This window comes from Mobula birostris, chromosome 16 (genome assembly GCF_030028105.1).
Source record: "Mobula birostris isolate sMobBir1 chromosome 16, sMobBir1.hap1, whole genome shotgun sequence".
In the NCBI taxonomy this organism is placed as follows: Eukaryota; Metazoa; Chordata; class Chondrichthyes; order Myliobatiformes; family Myliobatidae; genus Mobula; species Mobula birostris.
The window spans coordinates 77,055,246-77,082,259 of record NC_092385.1 but is presented as its reverse complement, the minus strand read 5'-3'; the positions used below and the strand labels follow the sequence as shown (position 1 = coordinate 77,082,259).

The 27,014-nt window shown below is 43.4% G+C and overlaps 1 protein-coding gene across 5 annotated transcripts in view; it reads left to right on the top strand.

The window, feature by feature from the left end:
- The window catches only part of ttll3 (tubulin tyrosine ligase-like family, member 3), a 106,441-nt gene that overhangs the window by 40,453 nt on the left and 38,974 nt on the right, over window positions 1-27,014 (top strand). For all 5 annotated transcript variants that reach the window (XM_072280901.1, XM_072280900.1, XM_072280897.1 and 2 more), the window contains one exon: window positions 22,281-22,395. In XM_072280901.1, the coding sequence (XP_072137002.1) occupies window positions 22,281-22,395 (115 nt within the window). The remainder of the gene's footprint in view (window positions 1-22,280; window positions 22,396-27,014) is intronic.

The window sequence follows — 27,014 nt, the reverse complement described above, 5'->3', positions numbered from 1 at the left end:
GCCTGGCCTCGTGGATCAATTAGCTGATTATTGATTTGTGTTCAAGGCACCCAGCAAAACCTAGGATGTCACCATCCTGGATGGACGTGTTGATGTAGTGGTTCTCCATTAGGTAAGAGGTCAGCCTTCTCACAAGCACTGAGAAGAATATCTTGCACTCCATGCTAAGGAGGGAGGTTGTCGGAAACTGGGTAATTGTAGAGGAATCTTCTTCCTTGGGAACAAAGCATCCTTCAGCCATTTTCCAGCTTGGTCCAATTCTTCCTCATTGTCTTCCACACCCTCTGGAGGAGTTTTAGACCTTGTGGGGTATACCACTTGGTCCTGAGGTGGCAGATGACTTTGCTCTCTTGATGATATCCTGGACCTCCTGCCATGTGTGCTCTGCAATGTTCAGCTCAGTTGCTGGGATTCTTGGTTGGGGGACATTCGGGTGGAATTCTCGTCCCTGACTCCAATGGAGATCACTGATGATTCCCACAGAAATTAAGACATAAGACGTAGGAACAAATTAGGCCATTCAGCCCATCAGGTCCGCTCCACCATTTCATCATGGATGAACCCGGATCCTATTCAATCCCATAATCTGCCCTCTTACCATATCCCTTGATGTCCCTATCAATCAGCAAACTATGAACTTATGCTTTGAATATACCCACTGACTTGGTCTCCCCCGCAATCTGTGGCAGAGCTTTCCAGATTCACCACTCTCTGACTAAAAAATTCTCCTTACCTCGGTTCTAAAAGGTTACCCTTCAATTCTGAGGCTGTGCCCTCTAGTTCGGGATACCCCCAGCAGAGGAAACATCCTCTTCACATCCACCTTATCTAGTTCTTTCAACATTCGGTAGGGTTCAATGAAATCCCCCCCACATTCTTCTAAATTCCAGTGAATACAGACCCAAAGCTGCTAAACGTTCCTCATATGTTAACCCCTTCATTCCCAGAATCATCCTCATGAATCTCCTCTGGACTCTCTCCAATGACGATACATCCTTTCTGAGATATGGGACCCAAAACTGTTGACAATACTCTTAAGTCTGGTCTGACTAGTGTCTTACAAATCTTCAGCATTATCTCCTTATTTCTATATTCTATTCCGCTTGAAATAAATGCCAACATTGCATTTGCCTTCTTTACCACAGGCTCAACCCGTGAATTCACCGTCTGGGAGTCTTGCACCAGGCCTCCTATGTCCTTTTGCATGTCTGATGTTTCTCTCTCCTTTTAGACAATAGACCACACTATTGTTCCTTTTACCAACATGTATTATCATACATTTCCCAACACTGTGTTCCATCTGCCACTTTTTTGCCCATTCTTCCAATTTGTCTAAGTCCTGCTGCAATCGCATTGCTTCCTCAGCACTATCTACCCCTCCACCTATCTCCGTATAATCCGCAAACTTTGCCTCAAAGCTATTGATTCCGCTATCTAGATCATTGACAAACAATGTGAAAAGTTGCGATCCCAATACTAACCCCTGAGGAACACCACTAGTCATTGGCAGCCAACCAGAAGAGGCTCCCTTTAGTCCTAGGCATCTTCAGCTTTTCAGTTCCATTAATTACTTCAGTACTAATTTATTTACCTCAACATTCCGTCTAGACTATCCATTACTTTTGAGAGTTTTTCAATGTCTTCTTCTGTGAAGACAAACACAAAAAATTTGTTTAATTTCTCTGCCACTTCTATTTCCCCCAATATCGTTTGTCATTTTGGCGAATTGTTTCCTTTTTTATATTTTTGTAACAACTTTTATTTTTATGTTTCTCTGTAGCCTATATATGAATTCTACTCTCCCTTTCCTCAACAATGTCATTCTTCCAATGTTAGCAATTGTTTGTCTATTGTCATAGATATACTGTAGTCTCACTATCTTCCAAAACCAATTCACATTTCATGGTTTCTTTTATTCGCATTTGAGACACTTGTGTTAAATTGAACTAAATCAGTTAAATGTTTATATTAAACCCACTATCATACTGTGGTTACTATAATCTAAAGGACCCCTTACAAGGAGATCATCAGATAATCCTTTGCGCAATTCTAGATCTAAAACAGCCTTTACCCTCATAGCAACACACACACAATTTTGGAGGAACTCAGTAGGCCAGGCAGCATCTGTGGAAAAAAATACAGTCGACGTCTTGCTTGGATTTCCAGCATCTGCAGACTTTCTCTCATTTGTGATTGGACCTATGAGGGTAAACCATCAACATATTAATCTTGAACACCATCTCTTATATATTGCATAAATTCATCCTTCACATTATTATTCTCCTTTGATTTGTAAACTCTACATGCAGATTAAAACCCTCCATTACTATTACATTACCTGTCTTGCATGCACTTCCAAATTCCTTTTTCACACCATGCCATTGTACAGGAGGCAGCTTACAACCTCCACCACTATATTCCGTTTTTTTTCCCAAACTAATTTTTTAAAAATATTTTTAGATTTTTTTTGCTCAGCATAACAAAACTTTCTATTTCCAGATACACTTACGTTTACATTTCTTCCCCTCGTGAATATCAGGCATCAGAACACTTCCATCAAAATATAGACATCACCACAACATCCTATACAAAAGCCCTTATTCGTATAGCAGACAGGTTTACGTCTATATACTGCAGAAAAGGTTTACATGATTTTCTGAGGTAAGTCTACAGTCAATAGCATTTCAGCCGTAGACCAATGGCCTGACATGCAGCTCCATTGTTCCTTAAGGACTGCACTGAAGGCCTCCCTGACGGACAAGTGTTGGTATGATCATCTCCCATGGGACCTGCTGGGGCTCAGAATGGTTCCATAAAGGACCTGTCGTCCTCTGCAGCTGAGTTGGTGTATGGGCAATTGCTACGGGTGCTGGGTGTTGTATTCGATATTGAGGGATAGTGCAGAGCACACCAAGATTCCAGAATGCAGGATCTTCAACTGAACTTTATTTGATAACTGTGCTTGTACAGGATGTGACCTCATCCCATGTGGGAGTGGTTAACTGAGTGGCAGAGGAATATCCTATTAACTACCACAATATCTCCTCTTTTTGAAAAAAGAACTAGGTGATATACTTCTTGTCTATAGAACTGCATTGAAATTATAGTCACTGAAGTTGAATGATTCAGTTCACTTTATCCATAACACATAACTTAGGCTCCCTACATAGACATAAAAAAGAATTGCCACCATTAAAACTGTCTTTCTCTTTGGTTTTAACTCTCTCTCTCTCTTTGTATTCCTCCTTTTTTCATCGGTACCCTTTTTTTTAAAGAGGTCTTATTTTGTGAAATGTTTTGAACATTAGCGCTCCATATAAAAACACTAAATCTAACGGAGGTCAGGGTAGACCACCTGTCTACTCCAGCAAGGTGAAAGGATTATTTTGTCTCTTTGCTCACTTGCCCTAGATTGTTTGTCTGTGGTGAGACAAATAAATGACCCAACCTGGTATAGGTTCCTGGAAGTGTTGGAGTGGATGGCGGTTCTTGAACAGGTAAATGGTCCTTGTCATAAGAATCAACCTACTATTTTCCTTTCTCAACCTTTCGTGGACTTTGAAGGTGCACGAGTGCACGCTTGCTCCACCTGATTTCACCTTGTGATGTTCTGATCACAAATGATGGTGGAGCATGCTGCCAGGCTATTGCTCCTTTAGTGAAATGGTCTGAAACTCAAACAGCTTCCCCACTCCGCAATGGTGACAAAGGTTTTGCTGTGTGTCTGAGATCGTGTGTGCTCTAAGTTTTCTCACGCCATGTATCTCAAAGTTTCTCACTTTGTCTCAGTCTGGTAAGTAAGGTTGCAGAGGGGAAGGAAGAACAGGCAGGTTTGTTCTCAGTCTCCAGCCATTGACAGCTCTGATGGACTGTAGCCATTAGCAAGAGGTGTGCAGTGATAAGCTGGCTGTGCTTTGTAGGGGGTGTTTTGCCTTCAGTAGGAGACTCTGAACAGTTTGCACCGGTCTTTCTGCTTCTCCGTTTGCCTGTGGGGACTGTGGACTGCTTGTCTGGTGCTTGAACCCATAGTCCCTAGAGAAAGCTTTGAATTCTAAGCAGCTCTCTATGAATAGTAATCCACAGTGAGAAGATATTTGACTCTTTTCAGCTCGAAAATCTCTGTGCCTGCAATTTGCTATGAAAAGTTTGGGAATTCTGTAGGATAGAGAGGTCAGCATGATTTTTCTGCCGTTTTCTGCATGCTTCACACTGATTTACATGATCTCCCGGCTCGTGCTCAGACCAGGCCACCACACGGATTGCCTAGCTATTAGGTGACATTTTTCAATGCCTTGATGTTCTTGGTGGATTTGACTGATGATTTTGGTGTGTACAGAAGCAGCAATGACAAGTCTGGATCCCTTTAACAGCAAACTGTCAAGAATGGCAAGTGAACAACAAACAACAGTCCTGACGAAGGGTCTCGGCCTGAAACGTCGACTGTACCTCTTCCTAGAGATGCTGCCTGGCCTGCTGCATTCACCAGCATCCTTGATGTGTGTTGCAAGAATGGCAAGTGTGTCTCTTTCAAGCCAGTAAAATCTGAGTTTGTGAGCTCCCTTTGAAGTAGCTGGCCATCCATGTTCACAGTATTGCATGACCTTGCTGCAGATTTGATCTTTTTTCAACTCAGCATGAATTTCATCCAGTTTACTCTATGATGCAGGAAAGCTTTCACATAGCTGATCTAAGTAGATGTTGATGTCTTCCATGAAGGTAGAGTCAGCTCTGTCTACTCACTTTTGCATGGCATCCTCGACAGAGAGTCTGGCATTGTGAAAGATTTGCCGGGGGCATGTTCAATGATATCACAGTATTGTATAAGCCTCATTCTGAATCTTTGCAGACATGGAGGTGTTTCGAGCTGAGGAGGCTGACAAGTGGCTTGTGGTCTGTTTCAAGTAGTAATTTAGTGCCAATCTAGTAGCAGCTGAGGTATTCACAAGCCCACATAAGAGCCAGCGTCTCCTTCTCAACTTGTGTGGAGCGTGTTCAGTAGCAGTCAGTGTTCTTGATGCATATATCACTGGTTTCCATTCCCCACTGCAGTGTTGCATAAGCGCTTTCCCAAGGCCAAAGGAAGAGACATCTGCTGAGACCTTGGTTGCTTTGTTCAGATCAAAGAATGTCAATGTTGGCAAGAGAGATAAGCTCTACTTTAAGTGACAATGACTTCTCATGTGGTGCATCCCAGGTCCTTGCTTGCGTCATACACTGGGGTGCTTTCTTCAGTTTCCTGATGAGGTAACCATAGTCTTTGTCCACCACACAGATTGAGAAATAAGGACACATAGTGGCTGTTTTTGTCTGCCAAATCTGGAATGACTTTCTCAGTTGGTTTACCGTGCCAGGGAAACTGCAGATCTCTGATATATTTCTGGGTCGCTCCATGTTCTGAACTCCTGCCAGTTTATCTGAATCTAGTTGCGCTCCCTCTGAGCTTCACCTCCAACTTTGCACGTTTGCAATTCTTTTTGTTCAGGGTGATTCCATTCTGTTTCCGTTTCTCCAAGGCAGCTTCCACTCTTTTGCCATGTTCCTCACTTGAGACTCTGAAGATGTGTATGTCAACCAATGTGGTAAATTACTCCTCAGTCCCTCCAAAGTTTGGTTCATTCTATCTGAAAGAGTTCAGGGTCTGATCAAATGTTAAAAAGGGGTCCTTTGAAGATGTGGCGTCTATATGGTGTGATAAAGGTTGTGAGCTTCTGTGACTCAGGAACCATAACCCTTAGTTTGTATCTAGTTTTATGATGAACTTTGCTCCACCCAGTATATCAAGTGAGTGCTCAACAGAGGACAGAATAAACTTCTACCTCACTGCTTTATTCGATTTTGTTTGACCAACACAGATCCTCACTGTGCCATCTGGCTTGGGAACAGGAACAATACCTGCACACCAGTCAGTAAGTCCATTCACTCTAATCATGATGTCAAGCACCTCCATTCTCTCATGTTCAGCTTTGACTTTGTTCATCAATGGGACTGGTGTATGCCTCATTGTGGTCAAAGAGCAGGACATTACTCCTGGCCTCAGTTTTATAAAGTACTCTTCTTTCAGTACCGCCATGCCTGTGAACAACTCCGGGTACTTCTGCCACTGACTACTGTTTAGTGAATTTAACCTGGCAATGAACTTCAGCTTCTCCAGTAGTGGAGAGAAGAGATTCTGAACAACATAGACATCCTCTCATATCTGTTTCTCATTTTTACGGATGGAAGTAGTAAATTTACCTTTCACCCTGAGCCTATGTTTCCGTGGCTCCATGGGCACTTTTTTTGTTGGGTTTAGCGTAATGCCTGTTTTCTTTGCCAGTTTTGTGAACAAACATTCAGGGATGGCTGTGACATCTGCCCCAGTGTCCATTTTGAATGTCACTGCGTCATGGTTCAACTGAACCACAGTACACCAGCCTTGTCTATTTGAATCTCGAGCCCCAAGGAAAACTCGTTCTTCATCTGAACCATGGTCCTCTTTGACCTCCTGAAGAACTGTCTTTGAGTGTCACTGGCTTTTACAATGGCCAACTCTGCTGCATTGGTGGCATTTCACTTCTTTAGCTGGACAGAGTTCTTTGATGTGGAATGGGCTTGTCACATCTGCTGCAGTTGGACATTTTACCTGCTCTTTATTTAGCTTGTCTGTTTTGTTTGAGCTGAGCCCTACTGTCACTTCTTTCTGTAGTTTTTCTGACTGTAAGTTGTTTCCTCTCATATTTCACATTTCATTTTCTTGTGAAATATTCTTTGAATTTGTCCTGCAGTGCTTTGTATTCCTTTTCCTGAGCCTCTGTCAGTTCTAACCCACCCATGATGTCATCTACTTTGTCCCCCAAGCAGTATTTCAGTGTGCCTACTTGATGCTATTCTGAAGCCTAAGTGAGATTGCTTGCAACCCAAAATTTCTCAAAGCATCTGAGCCATCTCTCAAAGTTCCCTTATTTAGAGAAATCAAATGTCTCGGGGGGCTTTATTAGATAAGTAAATACAGGTACTGCAGGCATTTGCTCCATTTTCCCGGTTGTTTATTGATTATTTAATTTATTTGGGCCACAAAAATCTTCTTTTCTCTCCCTGAGAGTTTGACTGACTTCTCTGACTTCTTAGCTATGTCTCTGTCTCTGTGCACTTCCCCAGGCCAGTGAATGAGCTGCCAGATGAGGTGGTAAATGCAGGTTCTTTTTTAATATTTAAGAATAAATTGGACAGATATGTGGATGGGAGGTGTATGGAGGGATATGGACCATGTGCAGGTCAGTGGGACTAGGCAGAAAATGGTTCGGCACAGCCAAGAAGGGCCAAAAGGCCTGTTTCTGTGCTGTGGTTTTTCTATGGTTTCTATGGTATACAATTTTGGGTGCAGTCTGAAAGTGTTGCTTAGCAACCCTGGCCAGTTCTCAGCTCAGGCAGGGCATACAATTAGCAACTAGCATAGGCAGTTTAGGTTGATAAGAATCTGTGTATTATTCATAAATATATGTGAACAAGAACAGTCTTACTGTAAATTCATTCTTATTGGGTATCTCACTTGGTCTGTAGCACCAACTCATTGATGATCAACCATTTCTGACACCATATTGTGTTTGATATTGAGGGATAGTGCAGATCACTCCAAGACGCCATCATTAAGATATTCAAATGAATTTTATTGGTAACTCTTCTTGTACAGTATGTAAACTTCTCCCATGTGGGAGTGGCTAACTGATTGGCATAGGAATACCACTATTGACTAACACTACACTGGGTGAGTTTATTCCTGACGCCATGACTGCCTGGTCAGTGTCTCAGCAGCTTTCCCCCTGCCTCAGTAAACTTAATTCTTTTATACCTATTCCTACCTCCTATCATGGCATACTACCCTCTTGGGTTCTAGCTGACCTCCGCTTTACCTCGTTCATTTCTGTCCACCGTGAGCACATCAACACCCCTTTTAGTCCCCTTACGATGGCTCATTTCGTGTTTTGGAACAGGGCGATAAGACTTTTATTGTAAGTAGGAAGAGTAAACCTCAATGTATTTCTGAGATCATTTTAAACCAGCCCACTAAAACTGGATGGTTCCAACACCGTACCCCTTGCATCACAACATGTCAGCACACCCCTGGACGAGTCAGGGACATCTGCTGTTACTCCAACCAAGACACACAGAACCATAGGTATATGGAGGAATTTAAGGTGGGGGGTTATATGGGAGGCAGGGTTTAAGGGTCGGCACAACATTGTGGGCCGAAGGGCCTGTACTGTTCTATAAGACATAGAAGCAGAATTAGGTCATTTGCCCCATCGAGTCTGCTCCACCGTTCCATCATGGCTGATTTATTATCCCTCTCAACCTAATTCTCCTGCCTTCACATAACCTATGATGCCCTGATTAATCAAGAACCAACAAACCACCATCTTAAATATACCCAATGAACTGGCCCAATGGTTTGTGGCAAAGAATTCCAGATTCACCACCCCCTGGCTAAAGAAATTTTTCCTCATCTCTGTTCTAAATGGGCATCCCTTAATTCGAGGCAGTGCCCTCTCATCCTGCTGTCTCCCATGACAGAAAACATCCTCTCCATATTCACTCTATCTAGGCCTTTCAATATTTGATAGGTTTCGATGAGATCACCCCTTGTTCTAAACTCCAATGAATACAGGCCCAGAGCCATCAAATGCTCCTTGTATGTAAATCCTTTTATTCCCGGGATCATATTTGTGTACCTTCTCTGCACCTTCTCCAATGCCAGCATGTCTTTTCTTAGATATGGGGTCCAAAGCTACTCAAAGTACTCCAAGTGGGGTCAACCAACGCTTTATAAAGCCTCAGAATTAGATCCTTGGTTTTGTATTCTAGTTCTCTCAAAATGAATGCTAATGCTGCATTTGCTTTCCTTACCACCGACTTAACTTGCAAGTTAACCTTTAGGGAATTCTGCACAAGGACTCCAAATTCTCTTTTGTACATCTGACTGTATGAAATTTTTTCCTGTTTAGAAAATAGTCAACTCCTTTATTCCTTCTGCCAAAATGCATTGATGTTGCACATTCCTACACTATATTCCGTCTGTCACTTCTTTGCCTGTTCTCCTAATCTGTCTATATAACTATAGTCATATAAGCCAAAGTACTCCCTCTCTACCTCCTCTGTTACTTGCCTTGTTCCACAAGAGGAGATCCAATATAACATCCTCCTTCTGAGAGACAAAATGGTCCTGGCGACAAACGGCAACATTTTGCAGGCTGCTGATGAAACATATAGATATACTTCTTCTGAACTACTATTGCTGCAATCTGCAGCCTGTATTTTTCTTTCAAGTAACACCCCAACACTGACCCCTGCAGAACATTACTAGTCACTGGCAGCTAACCAGAAAAGGATCCTTTTATTCCTACTCACTTCCTCCTATCAATCAGCCAGTGCTCTAACCATGCCAGCAGGAGGGAGGGGAGGGGAGGGAGGAGGGAACATCGACTCAGACCTTCAGAGGCCTGTGTTGGGCATTTTCATGCCTTACAAAGCGCAGATTGGAAGTCTGTGTGGGGCGCCACTCCTCGCACAGACACTAGAGCAATGTGTGGTTGAATGCCTTGCTCAAGGGCACAAACACGCTGCTACAGCCGAGGCTCAAACTAGCGACTTTCAGATCACTAGATGAATGCCCTAACCACTTGGCCACGTGCCCAACACCATGCCAGTAACTGTCCTGTAATACCATGGGCTCTTAAATTGGTAAGCAGCTTCATGTGTGGCAACTTGTCAAAGGCCTTCTGAAAGTCTAAATATACAACATCCTCTGCATCCCCTTTATCTATCCTACTTGTAATCTCAAAGAATTCCAACAGGTTTCTTAGGCACGTGGCCAAGTGGTTAAGGCGATCGTCTAGTGGTCTCAAGGTCGCTGGTTCGAGCCTCAGCTGTGGCAGCGTGTTTGTGTCTTTGAGCAAGGCACTTAATCACACATTGCTCAAATGTCTGTGCGTGGAGTGGCGCTCCACACAGACTTCCAATCTGCGCCTTGTAAGGCATGAAAATGCCCGACGCAGGCCTCTCATGGTCTGAGTCGACGTTCCCTTCCTTTCCCTTCTCAGGCAAGATTTTCCCTTAAGGAAACCAAACTAACTTTATCCTATCTTGTCCTGTGTCGCCCAGTACTCCATAACCTCATCCTTAACAATTAACTCCAGTGTTGATCTTCCCAACCACAGAAGCCCCAGGCTAACTGGTCTATAATTTTCTTTCTGCTGCCTTTCTCTTTTCTTAAAGAGTGGAGTGACATTTGCAATTTACTAGTCCTCTGGCACCATGGCAGAATCCAATGATTTTTGAAGGATCATTGCTAATGCCTCCACAATCTCTACCACTACCTATTTCAGAACTCCAGGGTGCAATTCATCTGGTCCACATGACTTATGTATCCTTAGGTCTTTCAGTTTTTTTGTGCAACTTCTCCCTCGTAATAGTAACTGCACTCACTTCTCTTCCCTCACACCCTTCAACACCTGGCACACTGCTAGTGTCTTCCACAGTGAAGACTGATGCAAAATACTCATTTAGTTCATCTGCCATCCCTTTGTCCCCATCATTATTTCTCCGGCCTCATTTTCTAGTGGTCCTATATGCATTCTCGTCTCTTTTTTTATTTTTTACATAGCGAAATACATGTTAGTAGGGAAGTGGTGTTAAGTAAATTGAAGGGATTAAAGGCAGATAAATCCCCAGGGCCAGATGGTCCGCATCCCAGAGTGCTTAAGGAAGTAGCCCAAGAAATAGTGGATACATTAGTGATAATTTTTCAAAACTCGTTAGATTCTGGACTAGTTCCTGAGGATTGGAGGGTGGCTAATGTAACCTCACTTTTTAAAAAAGGAGGGAGAGAGAAACCGGGGAATTATAGACTGGTTAGCCTAACGTCGGTGGTGGGGAAACTACTGGAGTCAGTTATCAAAGATGTGATAACAGCTCATTTGGAAAGCGGTGAAATGATCGGACAAAGTCAGCATGGATTTGTGAAAGGAAAATCATGTCTGACGGATCTCATAGAATTTTTTGAGGATGTAACTAGTAGAGTGGATAGGGGAGAACCAGTGGATGTGGTATATTTGGATTTTCAAAAGGCTTTTGACAAGGTCCCACACAGGAGATTAGTGTGCAAACTTAAAGCACACGGTATTGGGGGTAAGGTATTGATGTGGATGGAGAATTGGTTAGCAGACAGGAAGCAAAGAGTGGGAATAAACGGGACCTTTTCAGAATGGCAGGCGGTGACTAGTGGGGTACCGCAAGGCTCAGTGCTGGGACCCCAGTTGTTTACAATATATATTAATGACTTGGATGAGGGAATTAAGTGCAGCATCTCCAAGTTTGCGGATGACACTAAGCTGGGCGGCAGTGTTAGCTGTAAGGAGGATGCTAAGAGGATGCAGGGTGACTTGGATAGGTTGGGTGAGTGGGCAAATTCATGGCAGATGCAATTTAATGTGGATAAATGTGAAGTTATCCACTTTGGTGGCAAAAATAGGAAAACAGATTATTATCGGAATGGTGGCCGATTAGGAAAAGGGGAGGTGCAACGAGACCTGGGTGTCATTATACACCAGTCATTGAAAGTGGGCATGCAGGTACAGCGGGCGGTGAAAAAGGCGAATGCTATGCTGGCATTTATAGTGAGAGGATTTGAGTACAGGAGCAGGGAGATACTACTGCAGTTGTACAAGGCCTTGGTGAGACCACACCTGGAGTATTGTGTGCAGTTTTGGTCCCCTAATCTGAGGAAAGACATCCTTGCCATAGAGGAAGTACAAAGAAGGTTCACCAGATTGATTCCTGGGATGGCAGGACTTTCATATGAAGAAAGACTGGATGAACTAGGCTTGTACTCATTGGAATTTAGAAGATTGAGAGGGGATCTGATTGAAACGTATAAAATCCTAAAGGGATTGGACAGGCTAGATGCAGGAAGATTGTTCCCAATGTTGGGGAAGTCCAGAACGAGGGGTCACAGTTTGAGGATAAAGGGGAAGCCTTTTAGGACTGAGATTAGGAAAAACTTCTTCACACAGAGTGGTGAATCTGTGGAATTCTCTGCCACAGGAAACAGTTGAGGCCGGTTCATTGGCTATATTTAAGAGGGAGTTAGATATGGCCCTTATGGCTACGGGGATCAGGGGGTATGGAGGGAAGGCTGGTGCAGGGTTCTGAGTTGGATGATCAGCCATGATCATAATAAATGGCGGTGCAGGCTCGAAGGGCTGAATGGCCTACTCCTGCACCTATTTTCTATGTTTCTATACTTGGAAAAAGCTTTTACTGTCTACTTTGATATTGTTTGCTCACTTGCTTTCATATTTCAACTTTTCCCTCCTAATGATTCTTCTAGTTGCTCTTTGTAGATTTTTAAAAGCTTCCCAGTCCTCTGTCTTCCCACTAATTTTTGCTTTGTTATATGCCCTCTCTGTTGCTTTTGCTTGGCTTTTACATTAGCTTTGACTTTTCTAGTCAGCCACATTTGTACTATTTTGCCACTTGAGTGTTTCTTTATTTTTGGAATACATCTATTCTGCACCTTCCTCATTTTCCCCAGAAACTCACACCATTTCTGCTCTGCGGTCATCCCTGCCCGCATCTCCTTCCAATTTTTTGGCCAACTCCTCTCTCATACCATTGTAATTTCCTTTACTCCACTGAAATACTGCCACGTCAGACTTTACTTTGTCCCTATCAAATTTTAAGTTGAACTCAAACATATTGTGATCACTGCCTCCAAAATGTTCTTTTACCTTAAAATCCTTAATCACCTCCAGTTCATTGAATAACACCCAATCCAGTATAGCTGATCCCCCAGTAGGCTCAATGACAAACTGCTGTAAAGTGCCATCTCATAAGCATTCAACAAACTCATTCTCTCGAGATCCATTACCAACTTGATTTTCCCCAACTGACCTGTTGAAATCTCCCATGACTATAATAACTTTGCCCTTTTGACATGCCTTTTCTATTTCCCCTTGTAATCTGTAGTCCACATCCCAGCTACTGTTGGGAGGCCTGTATATTACTGCCATCAGGGTCCTAGAAACATAGAAAACCTACAGCACAGTACAAGCCCTTTGACCCACAATGCTGTGCCGAACAACTACTTGCTTTAGAAACTACCTAAGATTACCCATAGCCCTCAATTTTTCAAAGCTCCATGCACCTATCAAGGAGTCCCTTAAAAGACACTGTTGTATCTGCCTCCACCATTGCCAGCAGCCCAATCCGCGCACTCACTACTCTCTGCGTAAAAAAATTTACTCCCTGACATCTCCTCCGTACCTATTTGTAAGCACCTTAAAACTACGCCCTCCCGTGTTAGCCATTTCAGCCCTGGGAAAAAGCCTCTGACTATCCACACGATCAATGCCTCTTATCATCTTATACACCTCTATCAGGTCACCTCTCATCCTCTGTCACTCCAAGGAGAAAAGGCTGAGTTCGCTCAACCTATTCTCATAAGGCATTCTCCCCAATCCAGGCAACATCCTTGTAAGTCTGCTCTGCACCCTTCCTATGGTTTTCACATCCTTCCTGTAGTGAGGTGACAAGAACTGAGCACAGTACTCCAAGTGGGGTCTGACCAGGGTCCTATATAGCTGTAACATTACCTCTCGGCTCCCAAACTCAATCCCACGGTTGATGAAGACCATTGCACCATATGCCTTCTTAACCAAGGAGTCAACCTGTGCAGCAGCTTTGAGTGTCCTATGGACTTGGACCCCAAGATCCCTGTGATCCTACACACTGCCAAGAGTCTTACCATTAATACTATATTCTGCCATTATATTTGACTTACCATAATGAACCACCGTACACTTATAGTCATAGTCATACTTTATTGATCCGGGGGAAATTGGTTTTCGTTACAGTTGCACCATAAATAATAAATAGTAATAGAACCATAAACAGTTAAATAGTAATATGTAAATTATGCCAGTAAATTATGAAATAAGTCCAGGACCAGCCTATCAGCTCAGGGTGTCTGACCCTCCAAGGGAGGGGTTGTAAAGTTTGATGGCCACAGGCAGGAATGACTTCCTATGACGCTCTGTGCTGCATCTCGGAGGAATGAGTCTCTGGCTGAATGTACTTCTGTGCCCACCCAGTACATTATGTAGTGGATGGGAGACATTGACCAAGATGGCATGCAACTTAGACAGCATCCTCTTTTCAGACACCACCTTGAGAGAGTCCAGTTCCATCCCCACAATATCACTGGCCCTACGAATGAGTTTGTTGATTCTGTTGGTGTCTGCTACCCTCAGCCTGCTGCCCCAGCACACAACAGCAAACATGATAGCACTGGCCACCACAGACTCATAGAACATCCTCAGCATCGTCCGGCAGATGTTAAAGGACCTCAGTCTCCTCAGGAAATAGAGACGGCTCTGACCCTTCTTGTAGACAGCCTCAGTATTCTTAGACCAGTCCAGTTTATTGTCAATTCGTATCCCCAGGTATTTGTAATCCTCCACCATGTCCACGCTGACCCCCTGGATGGAAACAGGGGTCACCGGTACCTTAGCTCTCCTCAGGTCTACCACCAGCTCCTTAGTTTTTTTCACATTAAGCTGCAGATAATTCTGCTCACACTATGTGACAAAGTTTCCTACCGTAGCCCTGTACTCAGCCTCATTCCCTTGCTGATGTATCTAACTATGGCAGAGTCATCAGAAAATTTCTGAAGATGACAAGACTCTGTGCAGTAGTTGAAGTCTGAGGTGTAAATGATGAAGAGAAAGGAAGACAAGACAGTTCCCTGTGGAGCTCCAGGGCTGCTGATCACTCTGTTGGACACACAGTGTTGCAAGCACATGTACTGTGGTCTGCCAGTCAGGTAATCAAGAATTCGTGATACCAGGGAAGCATTCACCTGCATTGCTGTCAGCTTCTCCCCCAGCAGAGCAGAGCGGATGGTGTTGAACGCACTGGAGAAGTCAAAAAACATGACCCTCACAGTGCTCGCTGGCTTGTCCAGGTGGGCGTAGACGCGGTTCAGCAGGAAGACGATGGCATCCTCAACTCCTAGTCGGGGCTGGTAGGCGAACTGGAGGGGATCTAAGTGTGGCCTGACCATAGGCCGGAGCAGCTCCAGAACAAGTCTCTCCAGGGTCTTCATGATGTGGGAGGTCAATGCCACTGGTCTGTAGTCATTGAGGCCGCTGGGGCACGGCGTCTTCGGCACAGGGACGAGGCAGGATGTCTTCCACAGTACAGGAACCCTCCGGAGCCTCGGTTATCTGGGTTGAACTCCATCTGCCACTTCTCAGCCCAGTTTTGCATCCTATCAATGTCCTGTTGTCACGTCTGACAGCCCTCCACACAATCCACAACACTCCCAACCTTTGTGTCATCAGCAAATTTACTAACCCATCCCTCTACTTCCTCATCCAGGTCATTTATAAAAATCACGAAGAGAAGGGGTCCCAGAACAGATCCTTAAGGCACACCACTGGTCACCGACCTCCATACAGAATATGACCTGTCCACAACCACTCTTTGCCTTCTGGGAGCAAGCCAATTCTGGATCCCGTGCCTCCCTACTTTCTCAATAAGCCTTGTATGGGGTTCCTTATCAAATGCCTTGCTAAAATCCATATACACTACATCTACTGCTCTACCTTCATCAATACGTTTAGTCGCATCCTCAAAAAATTCGATCAGGCTGGTAAGGCACGTCCTGCCTTTGACAAACCCATGCTGACTATTCCTAATCATATTATGCCTCTCCAAATGTTCATCTCAGGATCTTTTCCATCAACTTACCAACCACTGAAGTAAGACTCGCTGGTCTATAATTTCCTGGTCTATTTTTACTCCCTTTCTTGAATAAGGGAACAACATCTGCAACCCTCCAATCCTCTGGAACCTCTCCCGTCCCCATTGATGATGCAAAGATCATTGCCAGAGGCTCAGCAATTTCTTCCTTCGCCTCCCACAGTAGCCTGGGGTACATCTCGTTCGGTCCCGGAGACTTATCCAACTCAATACTTTCCCAAAGCTCCACCACATCACCTTTCTTAATGTCTATACGCTCAAGCTTTTCATTCTGCTGTAAGTCATCCCTGGAATCGCCAAGATGTTTTTCCGTGGTGAATACTGAAGCAAAGTATTCATTAACCTCTGCTATTTCCTCCGGTTCCATACACACTTTTCCACTGTCACGCTTGATTGGTCCTATTCTCTCACGTTTTATCCTCTTGCTCTTCACATACTTGTAGAATGCCTTGGGGTTTTCCTTAATCCTGCTCACCAAGGCTTCTCATGGCCCCTTCTGGCTCTCCTAATTTCATTCTTAAGCTCCTTCCTGCTAGCCTTATAATCTTTTAGATCTCTATCATTACCTAGTTTTTTGAACTTTTTGTAAGCTTTTCTTTTCGTCTTGACTAGATTTTCTACAGCCTTCATACACCATGGTTCCTGTACCCTGCCATCCTTTCCCTGTCTCATTGGAATGTACCTATGCAGAACACCACACAAATATTCCCTGAACATTTGCCACATTTCTGATGTATATTTCCCTGAGAACATCTGTTCCCAATTTATGCTTCCAAGTTCCTGTCTGATTGCTTCATATTTCCCTTTACTCCAGTTAAAGACTTTCCTAACTTGTCTGTTCCTATCCCTCTCCAATGCTATAGTAAAGGAGATAGAATTGTGATCACTATCTCCAAAATGCTCTCCCATTGAGAGATCTGACACCTGACCAGGTTCATTTCCCAATACTAGATCAAATACAGCCTCTCCTTTTGTAGGTTTATCTACATATTGTGTCAGAAAACTTTCAATATTTTGGAAATAAAAATTTCCCACCACAACAGCCCTGTTATTATTACACCTTTCCAGAACCTGTCTCCCAATCTGCTTCTTGATGTTTCTGTTTCAATTAGATGGTCTATAAAAAACACCCAATAGAGTTATTGACCCATTCCTGTTCCTAACTTACACCCACAGAGACTCAGTAGACAATCCTTCCATGACTTCCTCCTTTTCTGCAGCCATTACACTATCTCTGATCAACAGTGTCACGTCACCACCTTTTTTGCCTCTCTCCTTGTCCTTTCTGAAACATCTAAAGCCTGGCACTCTAAGTAACCATTCCTGCCCCTGAGCCATCCAAGTCTCTGTAATGGCCACAACGTCATAGCTTCAAGTACTGATCCATGCTCTAAGCTCACCTGCTCTGTTCATGATGCTTCTTGCATTAAAATAGACACATCTCAAACCATCGGTCTGATTTCATCCCTTCTCTGTCACCTGCCTATCCTCCCTCTCGCACAGTTTTAAGGTACTTGGAAGTAGGTGCAAGCAGGATGTCAGAGGTAAGTTTTTCATACAGAGAGTGCTGGGTGTGTGGATTGAACTGCCAGCGAAGGTGGTAGGGGTGGATACAATAGAGTCTTTTAAGAGACTCTTGGATACATACCTGGAGCTTAGAAAAATAGAGGGCTATGCAGTCAGGAAATTCTAGGCAGTTTCTAGAGTAGGTTACATGGTTGACACAACATTGTGGGCTGAAGGGCCTGTAACGTGTTGTAGATTTTCTATGTTCTATGTTTTCTATGTTTTAACTGTCCTATCCTGAGTCCCTTCACTCTGGTTCCCAACCCCCTGTCAAATTAGTTTAAACCCTTCCCAACAGCTCTAACAAACTTGCCCATGAAAATATTTGTCCCCCCTGGGTTCAGGTGCAACCCATCACTTTTGAATAGGTCCTACCTTCCCCAGAAGAGATCCCAATGATCCAAGAATCTAAAGCCCTGCCCGTTGCATCAGCTTCTCAGCCACACATTAATCTGCCAGATCATCCTGTTTCTACCCTCACTGGCGTGTGGCACAGGCAGCAATTCAGAAATTACTACCCCGGAGGTCCTGCTTCTTAGCTTTCTACCTAGATTTAGAAATTGTCTCTTCAGGACCGTTTTGCTTTTTCTTCCCATGTCATTGGTACCAATATGTACCAAGACATCTAGCTGCTCTTCCTTGCTCTCCAAACCGCTATGGACACGATCTGAGATGTCCCTGACCCTGGCACCTGGGACGCAACATACCATTTGGGCGTCCTGTTCACGTCCACAGAATCTCCTATCTGTTCCCCTGACTATTGAGTCCTCTATCACTATCGCTCCCCTCTCTCCCTCTTTCCCTTCTGCACCACGGACCTGTGCTCAGTGCTGGTAACCTGGTCTCTGTAGCATTCCGCTGGGAGGCCATCCCCCACCACAGTTTCCAAAGCAGTATACTTATTATTGAGGAGAATGGCCACGGGGGTGCTCTGTGCTAACTGCCTGTTCACATTTCCATTTCTCCTGACAGTCACCCAGCTACTCACCTCCTGTAACTTCGGGGTGGCTACTTCCATTTAACTATGATCGATGATCTCTTCATTCTCCCGTACAATCATCCTGGTCAGTTCTAGCCTCGTGCCTTTGAGTTTACCAATTCCCGTTCTCAAACACCTTCTCATTAGCTGTGCCTGTCTCTGGTTAGTGCTGCTGTTTCCTGTTGATTCCACAGTGAGAGCTTTGATTAAATGCCAGTCTAGTTGGATTTTTCTCAAACATTCATGTCCAGAGAGTGCTGGCCCTCCACTTTTCAATAAATAAAGCCCTAACTGCTATGTTTGGCCTCTGTACGCCACATTCACCTTCAGTTTGCCTTTGGGAGGCATTTTTTCACCTATGCAGGTCTTTAGTATCACTGAGGTCTTCTCTAATGGTAGCTTTCAAAACAGTCTGTTGTAGTTTGCCTCTGAAATTGTAGACGAATCTGACCCTGTATCCAGCTCCTTTTCAGTTTTATACCAGAATCTATTGTAATCCATATGATTTTGTGATATGCTTCAGTAATACTATGTAGTTCTAGGCATGACAGTACACCTTCGTCAAGCTCTATGTTGTCTGATTCTGTTTCACATTCGGTCACTTTATGCATTTGCTTAGTTTTGTGGTTGAGGCTTTTCACTCAGTTGTGCTTTTTGTCTGCCTTGCACACTCTCCCTATGCAACCTTGTCTGTGACACTTACTAAAAACTTTTTCATTTGCATCCTTCGAGGGTTTACCACATCGATAATATTTATGGTTTTTTTGCACCATTAGAGGATATTTTGTGCATTTCACATTCTAACCTTTTTTTCTGTAGTTATGCTGCATCCTTTGTTGCAGCCTGTCACAATATTGCAATGCTCAATGCCTGTTCTAAGGTTAGGTCTCTTTATGACAGTAGCCTCTTTAGAGTGCATTGACTGTGCATGCCACATACAAGCCTATCCCTTAATGCATCAGAAAGTCCGTCTCAGTACTGGGAAAGTTTTGCTTCTTCACGTTGTTTACGTTACAATACAGTTCTACCCTCTCAAAATATGACTCCCAGCCTTCATTAGCGCTATCAAATTTGTCAATTTTCCTGACTGAAGCCATTGTCACACAATTTTCACTTTAACTTTGCTAGCGGCACATCTTTCACTGTATTATGCTGTAATCAAGCGTCTGTTTGTTCGTGTCCGTGATTGTTTTACTCTCTCCACTCGCTGTCTTGTCCCGTAACTGTCAGGGCAGTTCGTGATATTTTTTGACATTCAGATTCCATCATCATTCCCAATTTGTTGTGTCCTTCTAACTACTACATATCAATTAAAATAAAGATATACACACAGGAGATAGCTTTAACTGGTGTATTCACACTGGAGGGAGGGAGGGAGAGAGAGAGAGATGCATGCGTAGACAACAGATCATACATAGTGCTAAGTTGAGTCATTGCTATAAAAGAAACAGATCCATACATTACAAGTACCTGTCTGCATCTGAACTTGAGCCACAGTTATCAGAGCTGTAGGAACTTCCTTGAAGTAAAAGATCTCTTTCGGGGATGGCTCGGGAGCTGTAACAATAAGGGAACTCTGTATAGTACATCAGCATTCACACACTTCAACCTGTCACTGCCTGTACAGAGCCAAACTGTTGCTTGGACCTCCTGTGCTTTATATTGTGCTAATATGCAGATAGTAAAAGAACAAAACGTTGCATTCGACTAGCAGCCAGGGAAGGAATACCTGCACGTGGACCAAAAGTTAAGATCAAGGGGTAATGTTCTGTCTGTAATGTAGATTGTTGACCAAAGAGGAATTGATGGAATTTCTCAACTCCCAAGACATTTGCAAGTGCTTCCCACATAATCTGGGTTTAGTGGCTTTCTGCCTTGCTTAATGTCCTTGATGTGCAAGCGATTGGACGCACTTTATCTGACAACTGCACTGGTCTGAAGAGCGCTATATGAGGACATTAGGCTCTATAATGAGCCAACCTATAGCCAGGGAAGTGATGATCCTCTCCTGTAGGACTGTTCGTGGTAACTTATCTTTTATTCTTACTACTTTTTTTCTAGTATTTATATCTGTGCACTTGTAATGCTACTGTGACACTGTAATTTCCTTTGGAATCAGTAAAGTATCTATCTATCTATCATCCTGGCCATAACATGTAGCTCCAGGTGAGACCCTTCATCTTGACTGTGTAGCCAGGTTTCTTCATTCAGATCTTCTAACACTATGGTGAGCAGTTTAGAGGGAACCACAACACGAGATCCACACATCAGCATTGTTTGACATACCGGCATTTGGTCTCATTTCGCTAAGATCTCTGGAAATGTAAGGTTGCCATAAGTTGGCCATCCTTGCACGGTGATTTCATAGACTTTTGACAATGTCGGGTCATTCCTTGTTTCCCTTTGTATTTCGGAATTTGTTACCAGCAACTGGTCCACCAATGCAGTGTGAAACACTTCTGTTGTGTCATAGTATGAAGTCTTTTCTTCTTCAGTTGCCAATAGTGGAAGACGTGACAAGCCATCAGTACTGCTGTGTTGTTTGGTGCCCTTGAGCTCTATGACATAAACGTGGGCTCCTAGGAAGAATGTCCAACGTAGTAACCTAGCAGCAGTCATTACTGCAATTCCCTTCCCGGGATTGAAGATGGACACAAGGGGCTGGTAATATGTCACAAGTGTAAATTTTTGTCTGCAGAGGTAGTGGTGAAACTTGTTTATTCTCCATGTTAGAACAAGGGCCTCTCAGTCGATCTGTGCGTAGTTGCATTCTGCATTTGCCAGTGATCTTGAACAAATACAATCGGACGGTCGGATCCATCTTTCATAATGGGTGACAAAATGGCTCCAATACCATAAGGGGACGCATTGCTTGCCAGTCTGATGGGCAGTGATGGGTCATAATGGGTGAGCAATTCATCAGACATTATTATTCTCTTTATTTCCTTGAATGGCCTTTCACATCTTTCTGACCATTTCTACTTTGCTCCTGTCTGTAACAGTGCATTCAGTGGGTGCAGCACTGTAGCAATGTTTGGGAGAAACCACTGGTAGCAGTTCACCAGGCCTAAGTTTATTCTGAGTTGTGACATATTTTTCGGTTTAGGTGTCTGTAGAACTGCTTCAATCTTCTCTTGTGACTTATATAAGCCATACTTGTCAATGACATGTCCACAATATGAGATTTAATTCTTAAAAAACTCAGGTTTCTCTCTGTTTGCGCACAGACCATATTCACTCAGCCTGGTAAGCACTTTACCAAGATTGTGGAGGTGCTCGCCATCATTCTTGCCAGTCACGATGATGTCATCAAGATAACATTGTGTTCCTGGGATATCTCGGAGCACTAGATCCATTGCTCTTTGTAAAATTTCTGGAGCTGATGCGACACCAAAGACGAGGCGATTATACTGTTGTTTGATCCTGTTTTACATGCGGTAAACACACACACCCTATTCGTTGCTCCCCACCACCTAGACCACCCAAAAGTGAGGATTTTCAATTAAAATTGTTCAATGCACCATTCCATTTGTAACTTAGTTAACCAAACAGTTGTGTCCACAGTTGGATTTAATCTGAGTCTATTCTATTTTACATTATGACTGTACTTCAATCCTACTGTAAACATCTACAGGTCTGGAGAGTGTACACTCTCCAGAAGCCAAGTTATTGAGTATATGATATTTAAAGTGGAGGTTGATAAGTTCTTGATTAGTCAGGGTGTCACAGGTTATAGGGAGAAAGAAGGAGTGTGAGATTGAGAGGAATAATAAATCAGCATGATGGATTAGTGGAACAGACTTAATGGGCCAAATGTCGTATGGTCTTATGTTATCTCTGGCTGCTCATATAGATTCTTTGTAAGGAAATGAATTATATCAACCCAAACTGTATAGTTCATGTCATTTTGCAGATAATGTGTTCTATTTCTTTCCAGGCTGGACTTTGTGTAAATCTCAGGAACTTTCTATGGTTTAGTGGGGTGAATCCAGACAGTTTTTTCCCAAGATGTTACAGAATTGCAGTGGAAGAGGAGAAGCAATCTTTCATTGGTATGTTACTTAGTCAATTGTCTCCAGTACAGAATGTTTCCGTAATCAGCTTTATTTTTAAGGAACAAGAAGTTTTTGAGATTTGATAAGGTCATCTTATAGAACATGGAGCACAGTACAGACCCTTCGGCTCACAATGTGCCGACCATATAACTCATCCCTCAAACCTGGCCCTCCATTTTTCTGTCATCCGTGTTCACCACGGTGGTGTAGTGGTTTGTGCAATGCTATTACAGCTTAGAATGTTCCAGAGTCCAGAGTCCGATTCTGGTGCCATTCTTTACCAAGTCTCTGTACATTCTCCAAGTCAGATGCATAGGTTTTCTCTCAGTCCTCCCGTTTCCTCCCTCAAGTCCAAAGACATTTCAGGTAGGTTAACTGGTTATTTCTAAATTGTCCTGCGATTAGATTAGGGTTAATCGGGGGCTGCTGGAGTGTAATGCTCGATGGGGCTGGAAGGGCTTACTCCACGATGTATCACTAAATAAGTAAATAGACGTACAAAGCATTTCTTAAATATCGCTAATGTATCTGCCTCCATCACCACCCCAGTGATGCATTCCATGCACTCATCACTCTCTGTGTAAAAGGTTTACCTCTAACATTCCCCCAATACTTTCATCCAACCACCTTAAAAATTATGCATTCTCCTTAATAGTCCTTATGATTAAATGAACATCTAATAGCTGTTTATGTCATTATTAATAAGGTAATAGTCAGGTGTCAGATCTCTCAGTGGGAGAACATCTTGGAGATAGTGATCATAATTCTGTCTCCTTTACAATAGCATTGGAGAGAGATAGGAACAGACAAGTTAGAAAAGCGTTTAATTGGAGTAAGGGGAATTATGAGGCTATCAGGCAGGAAATTGGAGGCTTAAATTGGAAACACATGTTCTCAGAGAAAAGTACGGAAGAAATGTGGCAAATATTCAGGGGATATTTGTGTGGAGCTCTGTATAGGTACGTTCCAATGAGACAGGGAAGTTATGGTAGGGTACAGGAACTGTGGTGTACAAAGGCTGTAATAAATCTAGTCAAGAAGAAAAGAAAAGCTTACAAAAGGTTCAGAGAGCTAGGTAATGTTAGAGATCTAGAAGATTATAAGGCTAATAGGAAGGAGCTTAAGAAGGAAATTGGGAGGGCCAGAAGGGGCCATGAGAAGGCCTTGGCAGAGAGAATTAAGGAAAACCCCAAGGCATTCTACAAGTAGGTGAAGAGCAAGAGGATAAGGCGTGAAAGAATAGGACCTATCAAGTGTGACAGTGGGAAAGTGTGTATGGAACTGGAGGAAATAACAGAGGTACTTGAATACTTTACTTCAGTATTCATTGTGGAAAAGGATCTTGGTGATTATAGTGATGACTTGCAGCAAACTGAAAAGCTTGAGCATGTAGATATTAAGAAAGAGGATGTGCTAGAGCTTTTGGAAAGCATCAAGTTGGATAAGTCGCCAGGACTGGATGAGATATACCCCAGGCTACTGTGGGAGGCAAGGGAAGAGATTGCTGAGCCTCTGGCGATGATCTTTGCGTCATCAGTGGGGACTGGAGAGGTTCCGGAGGATTGGAGGGTTGCGGATGTTGTTCCTTTATTCAAGAAAGGGAGTAGAGATAGCTCAGAAAATTGTAGACCAGTGAGTCTTACCTCAGTGGTTAGTAAGTTGATGAAGAAGATCCTGAGAGGCAGTATTTATGAACATTTGGAGAGGTATAATATGATTAGGAGTAGTCAGCATGGCTTTGTCAAGGGCAGGTCGTGCCTTATGAGCCGGATTGAATTTTTTGAGGATGTGACTAAACACATTGATGAAGGAAGAGCAGTAGATGTAGTGTATATGGATTTCAGCAAGGCATTTGATAAGGTACCCCATGCAAGGCTTATTGAGAAAGTAAAGAGGCATGGGATCCTAAGGGAAATTGCTTTGTGGATCCAGAACTGGCTTGCCCACAGAAGGAAAAGAGTGGTTGTAGATGGGTCATATTCTGCATGGAGGTTGGTGACCAGTGGTGTGCCTCAGGGATCTGTTCTGGGACCCTTACTCTTCGTTATTTTTATAAATGACCTGGATGAGGAAGTGGAGGGATGGGTTAGTAAGTTTGCTGATGACACAAAGGTTGGAGGTGTTGTGGATAGTGTGGAGGGCTGTCAGAGGTTACAGCAGGACATTGATAGGATGCAAAACTGGGCTGAGAAGTGGCAGATGGAGTTCAACCCAGATAAGTGTGAAGTGGTTAATTTTGGTAGGTCAAATATGATGGAGGAATATAGTATTAATGGTAACACTCTTGGCAGTGTGGAGGATCAGAGGGATCTTGGGGTCCGAGTCCATAGGACGCTCAAAGCAGTTGTGCAGGTTGACTCTGTAGTTGGGAGGGCATACAGTGTATTGGCCTTCATCAATTGTGGAATTTAATTTAGGAGCCAAGAGGTAATGTTGCAGCTATATAGGACCCTGGTCAGACCCCACTTGGAGTATTGTGCTCAGTTCTGGTCGCCTCACTACAGGAAGGATGTGGAAGCCATAGAAAGGGTGCAGAGGAGATTTACAAAGATGTTGCCTGGATTGGGGAGCATGCCTTATAAGAATAGGTTGAGTGAACTCAGCCTTTTCTCCTTGGAGTGAAGGAGGATGAGAGGTGACCTGATAGAGGTGTATAAGATGATGAGAGGCATTGATCGTGTGGATAGTCAGAGGCTTTTTCCCAGGGCTGAAATGGTTGCCACAAGAGGACACAGGTTTAAGGTGCTGGGGAGTAGGTACAGAGGAGATGTCAGGGCTAAGTTTTTTATTCAGCGAGTGGTGAGTGCATGGAATGGGCTGCCAACAACCGTGGTGGAGGCGGATATGATGGGGTGATTTTAGAGACAGATATGTACATGGAGATTACTAAAATAGAGGGCTATAGGTAAGCCTAGTAATTTCTAAGGTAGGGACATGTTTGGCACAACTTTGTGGGCTGAAGGGCCTGTATTGTGCTGTAGGTTTTCTATGTTTCTACGTGAGATGGAATTGGAACATTATTTATTCAATGATGAACCAGTCTTGAGGGCAGAAATTCCAATAGTCTTTTCCTTTTCCATATTGTCTCCTCCCCTTCTAGTGACACATGCCATGAAACTCTTGAATACTGGAGTTTGACTGAATGTGTAGCTAAGCACAGCTCTAATGCCATCTGTTGTTGATAGAACCTCCGATGGCAATGAGGAGGCATACAGAAGTGAAATAGGTGAGCTGGCTGAGTGGTATTGTAATAGGTCAGCTGGCTGAGTGGTATTGTAATAGATGAGCTGGCTGAGTGATATTGTGATAGGTCAGCTGGCTGAGTGGTATTGTAATAGATTAGATTAGATTATGAGAACACTCAGTCCCCGTTTATTGTCATTTAGAAATGCATGCGTGCATTAAGAAATGATACAATGTTCCTCCAGAGTGATATCACACAAAAACAGGACAAACCAAAGACCCACTGACAAAACCACATAATTATAACATGTAGTTACAGCAGTGCAAAGCAATACCATAATTTGATAAAGAACACACCATGGGCACGGTAAAAATAACTCTCAAGTCCTGATCGACTCCGATAGTCCCCGATAGCAGGCAGCAAAAAGGGAGAAACTCCCCTGCCACAACTGCCGATGCTTTGGAAGCACCCGACCACAGCTGACTGAGTCCGTCGGAAAACTTCCAGCCTCCAACCAGCCCCTCCGATACAGCCTCCCGAGCGCCTTCGACCTCATCCCGGCTGCCAAAACAAGCAAAGGTGAGGACTCAGAGGCCTACTCCTCTGGAGATTCCAGACCACACAGTACCAGCGGCAGTGAAGCGGGCATTTCAGAAATTGCTCCTGATGTTCCTCTGTACTCTCACGTCTATCTCCATCAAATCAGAATTGTGCACGGTACCCTACTTAACAAATACAGATATCATTCTGGAGCGGCTGTGCGCGCTGCGTCGTGCTGCCATCTTTTCCTCCGCCTTAGGTCAGCTGGCTGAGTGGTATTGTAACAACAACCTTATGCTGAGGGGGAAGTCGAGGGAACACACACCAGTCCTCTTGGAGGGGTCAGTGGTGGACAGGGTGAGCAGATTCAAGTTCCTGGCCATCAACATCTCACCCCACCCCAACACGTTGATGCAATCATGAGGAAGGCTCGACTTCATTAAGAGTTTGAGGAGATTTGGAGTATCACCAAAGACTTACACATTTCTTGTTATTCCTTTTTTCCACTATTTATTTATTTTTTAAATCATTTATAAGTGACTTGTATCGCTACTGCAGAACAGCATGTCTTATAAGTCAATGATATATTCTGATTCTAATTGAATAGATTTATACTTATATCTCCATTGATCACTGACAATAATTTGACCTTAAGACTAATATTTTGCAGATCAGAATGATTCCTTTACTAAGGTTGGACAATTTGCCTGGATAAATTTTGTCAATTGCTTTTATCATCTTGAAAATTCATATTAAGATTAGGGAGAAAGTATATTTCTGATAACAGTATTTAAAAAAAATAAGGTTAACAGACTACAGTCTTGAACTTTAATATGGGCTAGGTGAAGTGAAGACAGACCCCTTTGGACTGGAAGTAGTTTATTTGTGCCTT